Source organism: Podarcis raffonei, chromosome 10 (assembly GCF_027172205.1).
Source record: "Podarcis raffonei isolate rPodRaf1 chromosome 10, rPodRaf1.pri, whole genome shotgun sequence".
NCBI lineage: Eukaryota > Metazoa > Chordata > Lepidosauria > Squamata > Lacertidae > Podarcis > Podarcis raffonei.
The window spans coordinates 55,434,135-55,449,103 of record NC_070611.1 but is presented as its reverse complement, the minus strand read 5'-3'; the positions used below and the strand labels follow the sequence as shown (position 1 = coordinate 55,449,103).

Genomic DNA, 14,969 nt, shown 5'->3' with positions numbered 1-14,969 from the left:
CAGCTCTTCTGTCCTATGATCTTATGATGAACTGTTATCCAAAGGCATACTGCCTCCAACAGTGGAGGGAAAACATGGCCGTCATAATTAGTAGCCATTGACAGGCTTAGTCTCCATGAATTTATCTAATCTTCTTTTAATGCCATCCCAATTGGTGACCAGCACTACATGTTATGGGGACAAATTCAACGGTTTAACTATGCACTCTGCAAAGAAGTCTTTTTGATATTCTCAAAGTACTCAGTGCTCCCCAGCAGCTCACAATGATTACTGGGCTGAAGTTGCCTGCTCCAGGACCATCAGGAATTATGAGGAATTCTCAGTGCCTGGTGTTCTTACAATGAATTCACACCATCAGACAAGAAGGCACTCCAGCAGTCCTCTGCCCTGGCAGTTCTTCCATGTGACAGCCATTTAGATATTTGAATATGGCTATTGTATCTCCTCTCTGTCTCCTCTTTTCCAGGCAACTGGAACCCAACTCCCTCAACTGTTCCTCATAAATCTTGGTTTCCAGACCCTTGATAATCTTGGTCACCCTCCTCTGCACACATTCCAGCTTGTCAACACCCTTCTTAAACTCTGGCACCCCAAACTTGACACAATACTCCAGGTGGGGTCTAACCAGGGCAGAATAGAGTGGTACTATGACTTCCCTTGATCTTGACTCTATACTTCTGCTTAGAATAGCATTCACTTTTTTGCTGCTGCATCATACTATTGACTCATGTTAAGCTTGTGGTTTACTAAGCCCCCTAGACAAGAAAAAGAGGGGCCAGAACTCACAACAAACGCTTCCCTTGTTCTCTTATAATGACAATGGCACCCACCTGAGAGATGCCAGAACTGAGTTCTGGCTGGGGGGGGGGGGAGCCCTGCCCTAGGTTCTTTGCACATGTACTACTGGCAACCCAGGAGTCACCAATCTTATATTTGATGCATTCTGAATGCATCCTGCACAATGAAATTCATGACAATCTGGATTTGAAAACAGCTCAGAGCCAGAGCATTATAATTAATAGGATGGACAAACAATGCCTTGCTGAACTTCATCCCCCACAGTCGGTAATAAAACAGAGGGTCAAAGACATAAATCTGGCTTCTATTATCGATCAGAGCACATTGCCACTCAGTTAGGTGTAATGACAGTCTCATAAAACACTATTCATTCCCATATAAAATTGTCCCTTCTGTAACACAGAATGATGATATTGATAAGTTCTGCGTGCCGGGCATTAGATATTGCACCCATAACGTAATAGTTTTAATAGCATTCAAGGCAATAAATTCAATGTGGCGACAGAGCAATGCAGAAACCAAGTGCCTGCATGGAACAGTGAAGCCAAGAAAACAAACCATGGCTGTCCTTTGTTGTTAAAGACGTCAGGTGAGTCCTCCTGGATCACCATCCTGTTCTCACAGCGGCCCACTGGATGAGTTGCTCCACAAATTAATTTTGAAGGAAATTGCATTCCAATACCCCAACTAACCAGGCTGTTTCTGTTTTACAGCCATGTTTCTGAAACACTGGGCCAGGGCTAGGGACAAGGGAGAAATCTGTTTGCATTTACAGGCTGACCTACCTGATTTCCAAAGCGATAGGTGAACAGAAATACAGACACTTTTTGAAATCCACATTTCTCTGAATTTTGTATTGTGGATCTCCAGCCAAGGAAAAAATATTTTTTATTTTATTCATTAAATTTATATACCACCCTTCAACATAAGATCTCACAGTGGTACACAGAATGCATATACTGGGGTAAAGAGTGCATAAGCGTGCATATATTGGTGAAAATAGCATGGAATGCATTATATTAGGAGGAATTACTTTGCAAAAATTGATATATTATGTGAAATTGTATTAGAAAGATGCATATACTAGGAGATATTCACAGATGATTTTTCATGAGGACTTTTTAAAAATAAAAATAAATAAATGCAGATTGCAAAATGGCATCCATGTTCTCATAGTGGCCTTGGTTCAATGTCTCCCTTTCCTTGATCTGCCATTTTGAAATACAAAGCCTTTCTGTAGGTCCATTGAATTACTAATGTGGATGTCAAACAAAGAGCACTTTGTGTTTTAAGGGAGACTTCCCTTTTGGTCTAGAAAAGCATCCTTTTCCTGGCCAGGTTAGTGACTTGGAAACACCAGGGCAAGGCTGGTGGTCCTGATTAGCCCAGCACAAGTTGCGATTGGGCTTAGGAAGGGATGGTAACTCAGCTTTCGAAAAGCATCCAGCCATATGTCACTCTTTTGGGCATGAGATCATCTTACTGTTTTATCATCTAGATCAAACTCCACTGACCTGGTGCCCTTCAGATGTTTTGGGCCCCAGTTCCCATCAGCCCCAGTCAGCACATGACCAGAAGCCATGCAGTTCAGTGCTGTGGGCCCACTGTTGCAGAACTCCCTCCTGAGTGAGGTTAGACAGACCCCTTCCCTGTTGAACTTCAGGCGCTTTGCAAAGGTTCTAAGATACATTTTGGTTATTCTTATCCTTTGTAAGCTTTTTTTAAAAAAATGTACAATGACAGCAGTAATTATGAAGTTAGTATTGTCAACACACCCACATTAATTGACAAAACATGAAAAAACCACCATAACCATTATTTTTTTTCCAAAAGAGAATCACATTTATTGTGATCTATTGATAACATGAAATATTGTTGCCCCCGCCGTACTGTAGAATGGGACACCCGTTTTAAGAGTTACAATGGAACCAAAATGCAACAAAGACAATCTAGGATTAGCCACATTTCACATCATCGGGTTCTGACCAGGCCAGTTTTGTAGATGGCTATACTTTACAATCAGCCTTCCCCAACCTGGTGCCCACTGGAGCTTTTAGCCCAGCGATTTGCATCTGTCCCAATCAACTTAGCTATGCTGGCTGGGGCTGATGGGAGTTGTGGGCCAAAACAGCACCAGATTGTGGAAGGCCAAGATAAATCCTACTAGTCCAAGAAGTATATTCCTCTTATAAGTGCATTGTCATCCAAATACACCAGCTTTGTAAAAACAAATTAAACTTAATTCATATTGTTTACATTGAAGTGGGTTTCCAGCCCCACACATGAATAAAGAGTCTTTCCCCAACCTTTCAAAGACTTCAGCAGTTGCTAAGGGCCAAGTCTCATCTGATGGTTTGAACTTGGGTGTCCATATGTGAGTATAAAATGCATGTCAAGTAAGGAGGGTGCATATGTGCGGTTTAAAAATGTGCCAGTGTTCTTTCGGCTGATCTCTGGCCATTTGTGTGCATTTTAAAGAGAAATGCTACCAAAAAGGAGGAGGGGGGAGAAAGAGTTATGCATGCAACCTTCATTTTTTTTGATGAGGCACACAGACTTGGGCTTCCAGACTCAAGTACAACATTTAAATGAGACTCAGCTCTGAGAGATGGGATTCAAAGGGAAGGGCAAGCTCAAACAAATGGATATCTCCTTGGGTATCTCTTTCTGGGTAAGACTGCATTCTGTGTGTGCTGAGCAGGTCATGTGAAGATCCTACCATGGTCAAGTGATGCAATTGTACAGTTCTCTTATGGGAAGATTGGATAGTCCCCTAGCAAATGACCAAAGTCAACTGAGCTATGTCATGAAACCTGTTTGCCATAAACAAACCTTCTTCACTTACACGCACAATCCTGCCACCTGCCCAGTGTTCTAGTGAAGCGACCATGAGACATCTGGAAAGGTCCAGCGCCGAGGGTCTTCTGGCGATTCCCTCACTGCAAGAAGTGAGGTTACAGGGAACCAGGCAGAGGGCCTTCTTGGTAATGGTGCCTGTCCTGTGGAATGCCCTCCCAGCAGATGTCAAGGCAATAAACAACTACAGTATTTTTCGCTCCATAAGACGCACTTTTTCCCTCCTAAAAAGTAAGGGGAAATGTGTGTGTGTGTTATGGAGCGAATGCAGGCGGAAGGCAGGCGGGAAAAGCCCCCAAGTCAGTCCCTTCTCCCCCCTCAGGGAAAATCCCCCAAGAGCCGTGCACCCTTTAAAGAGTGCGTGGCTCTTGCTGGCTTTTGCGGGAGGTGGGGGAAGTGACGGGCTGCCCTTCTCCCTCCTGAGGAAAAGCCTGCAAGCGCCGCGCACACGCTCCACGTGGCTCATGAAAGGGAGTGCTGACCAGAGCCTGGGATGCATACAGGCTCTGCTCAGTGCTCCCTTTAAAAATATTTTTTTTTCTTGCATTCCCCCTCTAAAAACTATGTGCATCTTATGGTCAGGTGTGTCTTATGGAGCGAAAAATATGTTTTGCTTTTAAAAGACAACTGAAGGCGGCCCTGTTTAGGGAAGTTTTTAATGTCTGATTGCTGTATTGTTTTTAATATTCAGTTGAAAGTCGCCCAGAGTGGCTGGGGAAATCCAGCCAGATGGGTGGGGTATAAATAATAAATTATTAGTAGTAGTAGTAGTTGTTAGGGATGAATGGAGGTGTGGTCCAATAGCATCTAGAAAATCACAGATTCCTTTGACCACAATTATCAGAGGAGAGAGATTCATCTATGCAACTGGCTGCTGACTGTTCTCTGGACCAGAAGATGGACCTTTCTGTTCCTGCTGACATCTGAGACTGGCCTTATCTTCCTCTGCAGTGCTTCTCAAAGAAGTTTATCCCAGTGTATATTAAGCTTCGGAGTTTAAAGTAAAATCTTGTGGAAGGAGAGTACACCTTTAAGAAGATGCAGGTGTGCGGAAAATCTCCGACTGACTCAGTGTGTCATGTTTTCCTTGGACTGCATACATATATCTTGCTCCTTTTGCAACACAGCCATGGGCATGACTAGTGGGCATGCATCCATGACTTGAAGCAGTATCACACACTGCCGGTTCAGTGCTTTAGCACTATGCCAGATGTTCAGGTGGCTGCACTGGAATAAAAATGAGCTTTTTAAAGCTTTCTGCCCAACATTTCACCATATGGCTTGTGTCACATGCTCTGCTGGATTCGGAGTAGAGATCGGATGTGCTCAGCCAGTAAATCCAAGCGCTATCAAAAACTTGCATGGACACACCAGCGCAGTGAAGTACAGACTAGAGGAGAAAACGGACAGCCAAGTGAGAAAGCCAGTGTGATGAAGTGAACAGAGCACACTCCTTAACTCAAACCAGGCAGATTGGTTTCCAATCCCTGCTTAGCCCCAAAAAGAGATGGATTTAGGGGAGCATGACCAGTTGGGTCATACTGGGTGAGGAGTCTCAGGGGCACCACAGGAGATGCTGCAACTATTATTTTGAATGGAGTGCGGGAGACACCAAATTTTGGCATCACACAGAGCCACGGAAAAACGAGACCTTAAGATCCTCCACTGCCCCAAAACTAACTGGAAGACTTTAGGGCCTGTGCATGGGTTGTTGAGAGCCTTAATAGGGATAAATCAGACCATACATGTTGCTCTGATCTCATTGTTCAATAGATTGATATTCAGCAGAAATATCTGAATCAGTGTTTTAATGAGTTGTCCATCTTTCTTTTTACTGTTGCTTGTGTTATGATGTTGATATGTTTGATATACATCCACTCCGAGTTAACTTTGGAGGAAGAGGGATCAACAAATATCCTAAACAATAAATAGTCCTGAAGATGCCACGCAGCTCATTTTCATAAGATCCATGCTCCCCACCACATTTCCATTCATTGGGAAGGGGTTGGTAAAATTCTCTTATCAGAAAGGCAGTCGCCACGGTCCTCTAGCTCCCAGTGTGGTTGTACAGGCATGTTGCTTCTTAACCATAAACTGTGTTTGCCTAATGCTGTGTTCCATCATGCTTCTGTGGAACAAGACCTGACTACAATACTGCTGGATAGTGGGGTTCCTTACAGGCCGTGGCTCTGCTGAAATAAACACAATAGAATCTCAGCCCTAACCTCTCTCCTCCTTGGAGGGAAAAGAGAGATGCAAACACCCTTGGCTGCTTTTAAGCTATTTCAGGAACATAATAGCAGTTCTATCTAGCTCACAGTTGATATGCTGGCTGCCAGTTGCTGACATGTTGCTTTTGCAAAGTGCCTCCGGACACCTTGAATATTAAAAGGCACAATTAAATGCCAATTTCTGATCCAGCTCCCATGCTGGATGTTGTTTCCGCTACACAGTGACTGCCCCTGACTGAGCTCCCAGTGGGTGGGTGTGGGTCTCCCGGAGGAGGAAGGTGGCCTTTGCAAAGGAAGAACAATGCTACCATTCTGACACTAACATCCTTTTCTATCTGTAGTGGAAGGGTGGGGTGGGGGGCAAATGATAATCATGTCCTGAATTGGATGCACAGGCTGAATTGAGAGATCAAGCTGGAGTCTGGCTATGGGAAATCAAAACCACAATGGAATTGAAAGCCAACCCCCTATGAGCTACAGCAGCCCTAAGATATTTTTCGTTAACTCCACCTTGATATCCTACAGAAGCACATAGCTTTAATGGCTCATGGGGAGTACCTCGTACCAATGGAGCCTCTTGCTACCATCTGACACTTGCTAAATTAAGCAAACCCCTTGCTGTCTTGCTTCATTTGTTGTAACTGCATCAGAGAGTTTACTGTCAAATACTGAGTATATACAGCATCGCGCCAATACAATTGGTGCTATGGCAAGCAAACCACATTTAGAATACTATGGTGTTCTGCCCGGTCTTCATTCTTCCATTTGGGACAGAAGCTAGAATGGCCACATAAATACATGGGGACAGTTCTTTGTAAGACCCCCATAAGAGAAAAGATCAGAAAGATCCAGGGAGCGCAGCTCAGCTGGTGTCTGCCCCAAGTTTTGTGGACAATAGGTTCATCTGCACTGGGATTATGTCAACCCAAGCCTTGAGGAATGACCCTGAAATGGGAGCGGGTCCAGTGCTGGAGTAAAATATTCTGGTGGGTATTTTTGTTGTTGTTATTATTATTTCTATGTCACTCCTCCATCCACAGATCTCAAGCTGGTTCACAACATAATTTTGTTCAGTGCAATTGTGAGAGGATTTATGGGCAGTCACACTGCAAGAGATACAACTATTATTCCCAGCAGCAAAATCATCCCGAATTTATCCTAGGGTTGGGCTTTGCTTTTTTTTCTGATCAGAATTGGCCAGGGAGGGGGGGTGGATCAGGCTGAAATGTTCTGCTTCTGTGGCAATTAACACCATATGCTTCATGTAAAAACGGGGCAAGGCAGCTGTTGGGTTTATTATTATGGTAATATCCTAGAGACAGGAAATATAGCATGAGGGCATCATTTCAGGCCTCATCACAAAGTTCTTACCTTAGAGAAAGCAGCAGAGGCAAAGCAACTGCATACCACTTGTCCCATAATTATTGGGAACGTTGTTGTTTTTAACTTCTGTATGTCTGAATGCATACAGCAGTTGATATTCTCCACCATAAGGGAATCTTAGGCTGCAGTCCTGAACACACTTCCCTACTGAATTAGGAGAGACTTGAGCAAACACACTTAACACTGCACTGTCAATATATGTATATTTTGTGTGAGAGAGTGTGTGTGAGTAAGAAAGAGAGAACAAGAGAGAGGGAGATTTATGTGACGTTCCTCCCCTTCTTGTTGCCACCAAGCCAAGTTTTGACAGCAAATGTTTTCAGTTTAGTTTCAAGTAGTCATTAAAAGCAAAAGCTGAAGTTCATTAATCAAATACTCTGCATGGCTATTTATTTTTCTCTGATCTCTTGCAGCCTAAAAAATGTTTTCTCAAGTACCCAAATGTGGCTAATTCCAGACAAGATTCAGGACAAAGCATGGCCAGCTTGTTGTGGTCAGCAAAGAGGGAGCTGAGAGGTCTTACTAGAATGGCCCCCAAAGTGACTATGATGAGCACAGTTTCGCAAGGAAATTCAGCACATCCATAGGTTGTGATCAGATTTTGCCAAAAACAAACTCTGAAGCAAATTTGTGGAGTTTCCTCCTGAGACCAAACATCTGGGAAATTTTGCAGAATGCCAAAGGAATTTGAGTAAGAGTAGAATACTCTTTGAGACAAGTCTACAACCTGAACTAGTTCTGTCAGGTCCACCATTACATTGTAGCCTTTGTGCACTCTCAAATTCATAATACATTTTGTGATGGGTTCTGAAACAGCTCTGGTGCGTATTCAATATGGCAACGATCTGGCAATGCAATCTCTGAAGGACAATGAGGTGGGAACTTATTATTTAGAGGTGCAGCCTTGCCAAGGAAACCCAGGGCTCACCTCAAAGCGTTGCCTTCCTCCCGAGCAGCCATGAAGATTTAGCACACCAATAAGCAAACAGCACTTTACTGAGGTGCAACTGAAGGGGAAGGAATGTGGAAAGCAAGCATGAAGAAGGAAAAATGTTGGGTCAACATAAGGAAATTCAAAAGGTTCATGGCAAGGAGTCATAGTAGGAAAATGTTTGGTGGGACTATGGATATCTGTGTTACTTTGTTTCTTCCCCTGCACTCTTCCTTCCTTTCTTCTTTTTCCAAGTAATTTCTACAGAGGAACACAGGAGATGTTCATGCTACTTGCTGAGAGCAGTAAGAGTAGGTTTCCTTGGCCCATGGATTCCACAGACCTTTGAGTCTCCTTCTACTACCCCGCAGGCTAACGTCTGGGAACATGAGAGTTCCGTGGCAAGTCTCCGTAGCCCTTAGAAATTGGTGGCATCTTCTCAGATATTTTGCATGAGAGCGAGAGATGCATGGATTCCATTAGCTCCTTCCTCACATGACACCCGAGAACGCCTCAGGCGCAGCCTCATGATCTCCTAGGGTTTTCTCTCTCACACACACCACAAATATCACACTGCAGTCTCTAGGTCCTCGTGGGGAACCACTTGGTGGTTCTGATGACTCTCCAAATACGAGGCTAGATCTGGGTCCCCAGCCTTCTGCGCCCTGTCTTGAGGTGTCCTACCCTACAATGAGAGAGAGACAGACAGACAAACAAAGAGAAGAGGGGCTTAGAAATAGCCTGGGGAACAACACAACACTGAGCAGCATCAAACCAAACAGATGCTTGGTTTGTTTGGCTACAACAAATGCGTTACCCTCTGATGTGAATAACTGAAATTAGAATAGTATCCTGTGTAGCCCTATTGACAGCCCCATTGTTGTTGTTTTTTTGTAATGGTGGGCAGGCAGGTGGGTAGATGAGTCATCACACAGAGTAACCCACCAGCTGTCTTTGGTTTGATTGGTGTGAGCTTGGTTTAAAGCAACGGTAGTCCCTGTAAAGAAACTGATTTGCTAAGAGACCGTAGTCTCAATCATACTTACTTGGAAGTAAATTAATTATAATGAATGTCTGTGAGGGCCTTTCCTGAAACAGTTTGTAAATGAATGAATAGATAAATAAATAAAATGTTCACTTGGCACTTCCCAAATACGCTTTTGCCGTTTCTCTGGCTGAGTTGGATGCATGTTGGTTTCGCTTGTCCACAGCATTGTTGAAATGGGTTTGTTTGGTTTGGTTACCTTGGAATCCGTTTTCCTCAATGACGCTCCTGCCTCGACCAATAACTGGCAGATGCCACGATGGCGCTGGCAGGCTGCCTTGTGCAGTGCCGTCTCACCCCTGTGTGTGCGCAACAGAGAAAACTATCAGTAAGAAACACTCTTTTTTTGCAATTAATCACTTTTACCAGGGCACCCTTATAAGTACTGCTGAGACAGACACTTTTTTAAAGTCTTGATCTCTGGTTCCTCGGTACTGTCAATTGTGTTCATGGATTTATTTTTATTATTATTCGCATGCTTAAAGCAATGTACTGAATGCTAAGTTGCTGTCCAGACTAAAGCTCCAGTTTGAACCAGCTACAAGAATGCCCCCCCACCCTGCCCTGTTCAATGAATTCCCTAACAGTAGTGAGCTTCCCCCTTTCCTGCCTCTGAGTTACCCCTCTCCCCCCACATCCTCTGGCCAGTCTGTTTGGCTTCTGCCTGGGGGTTATGCTCTTTAAAAATTTTTTTGAAAAACACTTTAAATCTGGAATCATTTATTTCACACAGTTCTTTGCCTCTGGGGACTGAGTGACACACTCCAACTTGAGCACTCCTTTCACACCATCCTGGAAAAAAGATATGCATTATGTCGAAACCTCGGTGCTCCAATTTAAATTAATATCAAAAGGCAACTTCAAGGCCATGTCTCTGCTTGGACTTGAATCAAAGGCTTTAGCAGCGCCTGCAAATGCAAAATTGTAATTCTCATAGGCTGTCTAATGGGCAGGTTATTTGAGTCCCCATATTGGAACCTTTGCAGGTACAGAAGGGAATAAATTGTGCCTTTCCTTTTCAAAGGCAGAGAGATGCTGGCATAAGCTAAGCAGAACCAAAGTCTATTAGCTATCTTTGCATTGCTTGGAAGCATTGGAGCTCTAGAGTTCTTGGGAGTGCTTTTTCTCCTACTCTTCCTTTTCTTTTCTTCCTAGGCTGTTACAGCAGCCATCAAAAAGACACCAGAGGGCATTAATTAATTTAGTACCACATTTGAGCTAAGCACTTTGTGTTTAATAGGAGGGATGACTGATGGCACTTAAGAACAGGATTCTTGGCTCCCAGAATTTCTGATGAGTTTTACAAGGGTGCGATTAACTTGTTGGGAATGGGCTTTTTGATGTTTCATAAACTGGATTCTGCAATAGGCAGGTGAATGGATTTCGTCTCAGATACAAACAGGTTCAGAATATAATGCATCAACTTTCAGATAAGAAGATGCAAATGCAGAGATTTTGATATAGTCACAGCTTAACACCCGAGCTAAAACCCCAACACCAACAATGCTTTTTCCATTTATCAAATTCGCGTTTCATCAAGGCGTATTCTGAGGCAAATTTTCACTTAACTTCAATGCTAGCTCTATAAAACGAACACACAAAAAACTATATTATATCATTTTATTTTCTTCAGACAATGGGTACAGTGAGGAGAAACCAGATATTATTTCTAGAACATTTCTATTAAAACGACTAGGATAATGTTAGCAGAAAACACTGGGGGGTGGGAGAATTAAGACATGACTAATGTCACTTACACAAATTCATAGCTGCATTAATTAATCTGGAGTAACTTCTACTCCCTGCCTTCTGTCTCCTTTTCTGTTTTCACCCCCCCCCATCCAATTTCTTCCACAGAACCCAAGACAGCATACACAGGGTTCCTGGGCAACCTTCCATCTAGGCTGTGACCATAGACATACTTTCTTTACTTCAGCAAGGCTGTTGCATCATTTGGCTTTCATCTACATATGGGGACCAATGACTGTTATGGATTAACAGGGGTAGCCAATAGGATGCCCTCCAGAGTTTGTGAACTCCAACTCCCATCAAGCCCAGCCAAGATGGCCAATGATCAGGGATGGAGGGAATAGTGTCTGTAACATCTGAAGGGCACCACATTGATTTCATTTATTTATTACATTTTATATACAATCGTACCTCGGTTTAAGAACAGCCCTGTTGACGAACTATTTGGTTTACGAACTCCGCAAAACCAGAAGTAGTGTCCCGGTTTGCAAACTTTACCTTGGTCTAAGAACGGAATCTGAACGGTGGGAAGCCTCATTAGGGAAAACAAGACTTAGTTTAAGAACGGTTTCGGATTAAGAATGGACTTCTGGAACGGATTAAGTTCGTAAACCAAGGTACTACTGTACTGCCTTTCCCCTCCGAGGAGCACAAGGTGGTGTACATTGCTCTCCCCTCCCCATTTGTATTCCCATAACAACCCTGTGAGGTAGGTTAGACTGAGAGACAGTGGTTGGCCCAAGGTCACCCAGTGCGCTTTATGGCTGAGTGGAGGTTTGGACCCTGGTTTACCAGTTACTAGTCCAACACTCTAACCATTACACCGCACTGGCTTGTCTGCCCTAGATTAGAATCTCCATTTCAGTATATAATACAAAAGAGAGGGGAATAGTAGATCTATCTTTTCAGTGTCTACTCTGTTTTCTATGCATTAACCACCGGAATTCGCAGTACAAGAGGGAAGTTAGAAGAAGCTAGAGAAAAAGATCTGTATCGATCAATGTGAAGCTTGCCCCTTTATCTGCATACGCTTTGCAGTTTAGGAAAGACATTATTATGCAGCTGGAAAGATACAGCAGGAAGTCACTGCTTTTTGGATTGTTTTAAGAGGTGCTTGGTTTAAAAAATAAAGGAGATGCACACACAATGCACACACCTAAAAGTGAGTTGGAATGAAACTAATGAAATAGAAGAGCCAAGAGTTCAGGACTTACGTTTCACTGTCTGTCATATCCACTAACTCAGAAGGACCTGTCAAAGGAAACAAGGTAAATCACATGGCAATCCTCAAGTTCATCAACACAAAATGGATTCCGATTCAGAGGCATGCTGAGGATTTTCACTTCCTTCCTCTTTACGTGGTACATATCAATACACTAAGTGGAAAATAATAATAATAATAATAATAATAATAATAATAATAATAATAATAATAATAATTTATTATACCCCACCCATCTGGCTGGCCATTCTGGGTGGCTCCCAACAGAATATTAAAAGCATGATAAAAGATCAAACATTAAAAACTTCCCTAAACAGGGCTGCTTTCAGATGTCTTCTAAAAGTCAGATAGTTGTTTATTTCCTTGACATCTGCTGGGAGGGTGTTCCACAAGGCAGGCGCCATTACCGAGAAGGCCCTCTGCCTGGTTCCCTGTAACCTCACTTCTCACAGGGAGGGAACCAACAGAAGGCCCTCGGAGCTGGACCTCAGTGTCCGGGCTGAATGATAGGGGTGGAGACACTCCTTCAGGTATACTGGGCCGAGGCCATTTAGGGCTTTAAAGGTCAGCACCAAGACTTTGAATTGTGCCCAGAAACGTACCCAGAACGTGCCCAGAAATGTAGGTCTTTCAAGACTGGTGTTATGTGGTCTCGGCGACCACTCCAAGTACAAGGAAATACAATGCAGTGTTAAAAGTCATTGGTGTTTGGTGCCTATTGAGGCTGGTAGGGTGGGAGGCAGATAAACAGAAGATCAAGCTAGAGCCAGTGGCAGGTAGGGCCAACTAATGCTAGTTTGCACCCTTCCTCTTCCTGCCAAGTTCTACAAGAGCAATCCTAAGACTAAGGAGAAGGCTGATGATGATTAACGTCATCCTTTAAAGTGGTTGTAGGTATGAAGGCAGGCAGGTGGGGAGTGGCCAAGGGCAGACTGAGGTCAGTGGGGCAGTGTTCCATTCACCTTCAGTTACTAACCTCCATTGATAAAATTCTAATTTTGAATCTGGGAGAAATTTAGTATGTCTTTAAGGTGAAGAAGACAAATGTAGAAATTTTGAGAGGATGGAGCTTAGGGACGGGGCGTCAGCCTTGATTTTTAGCCCAGTGCCCTTTACTTGTTTATTATTTAGTATGATTGTTTCTTGTTTTGTCGCTGTCATTTATAAAGGGTCTAAAATTGTTAAGCACCAAGCAGAAAGTTAAAATAGAGAAAGAAAACAATAACCCCCCTAGGGGTTTGCCAACGAAAGATAAAGATACAATATGGTGGGGCAGGGGGAGGAAATCAAATGGAAAGGAGAGTTAATTAGTTCATCCAGTGGAAATTATTCAGTAGTAAAGTCCACTGAGTTAAATGGAGCTCACTCCCAAGTCATAGCTGTCAACGTTTCCCTTCTTTTAAGAGAAATTCCCTTATTCTGAATAGGATTCCTCATAAGAAAAGGGAAAAGTTGACAGCTATGTCCCAAGTACAGATGCAAAAATGTGATATATTTAAAGGAGGTTTGAAGCACACCGACACAGCCCTGACAGTAGTTTATCTCTGACAGAGCTATAACTCCCAGCATGCTTAGCTAACCACAGTTCCCAGGATTCTTTGGGGTGAGGGGTGCTTAAAATGTATAGTGTGCATACAACCTAAATGTGCATGGGATTTCAGCCTTTTTTCTCAAATGCCTGCCTGTCCAGCAACCATCTCATGCCCCCCTCTGATTCCTCCCCTTTTCTGGACCTCGCTTTCTTATATATATCAATCTCCCCTTTGCTGCCAGACGACCATTCCAAATCCTCCTCTGGCTCAGGACAAAAGCTGCACAGATGTGGGAAAGGCTGGCACTGGGGAAAGCTAGTGGCACTGTCATCCTGCCACAGCAGGGAGCTGGCTGCTTTTACCCAGGGACAAGGAGCAAAGGAAAGGGGGGGGGAGCGGGGCGGGAAGGCAAGGAGAAAGGGAGTGCCAACTAACCCAATGGAAATCCGGAAGGGAAATGCATGAGTGAGATTTCTATCATGGAAAACAGCAGGGAGGGATGGGGAAATAAAAACAAAACGGGGAAAGAGAAAGAGAGAAATGTGCAGGGAGGTGGAGAAGTGAAGAAAAGGATCAGGGAATTAAAGGAAGAATGGCGAGGGGAATCTCGCCTGAAAAGAGCTCAGAAGGGGAAAGCAACAGGAGGGTGCCCTGTGGGGACCACTGTCTGTCCTTAACAGCTCCAATTGTCAGCCCGTCTCAAATTCATAATTCTTTCCCCTTTATCCTGCCTTTAGCTGCACCACATACACAAACACACACACTGGTGGTTTCACAGGAAGCAAAGCACATCAAAATCCCTATGGTGCTGTGTGTATGTGGGCCAAGAAGGTGGGGCGAAGATGTGGAAAATCAGGCATCTGCCCCCTCACAAGGAGATAAAAGAGGTTCCCATTTCAGCCAGATTTCCAAACAACATGGCACCCATAAATGCAATCCCCTCCTTCCCAATCAACCCTCTTTCTTAACACAGACAACATTAAGCCTCTGTCTTCCAACCAAGAATAATGCAGTTACTCAGACCCTCTTCACATGCACTCCAAGCTACGGGAGATGCATTTCTCCATGGCAATATCCCATCCATCTATGTCATGTGTGAATATGCAATCCCGTGGGTGGGAGCTGGCAGGTGGCGGAGACCCATACAATTGATTCTGCTTATGTGGCTGCACTAATAATAAGGGCTGTGTGTTTGATCTGGAGGAACCTCAATACACAAACC

General features: G+C 43.7%; 1 protein-coding gene across 7 annotated transcripts in view; it reads right to left on the bottom strand.

The window, feature by feature from the left end:
• Positions 1-4,403: 4,403 nt before the first annotated feature.
• The window catches only part of DGKI (diacylglycerol kinase iota), a 240,341-nt gene continuing 229,775 nt past the window's right edge, over positions 4,404-14,969 (bottom strand). For all 7 annotated transcript variants that reach the window (XM_053407435.1, XM_053407440.1, XM_053407436.1 and 4 more), the window contains 3 exons: positions 12,208-12,244; positions 9,444-9,543; positions 4,404-8,884 (listed from right to left, as the gene is read on the bottom strand). In XM_053407435.1, coding sequence (XP_053263410.1) covers positions 8,768-8,884; positions 9,444-9,543; positions 12,208-12,244 — 254 coding nt within the window. In that variant the 3' untranslated portion in view covers positions 4,404-8,767. The remainder of the gene's footprint in view (positions 8,885-9,443; positions 9,544-12,207; positions 12,245-14,969) is intronic.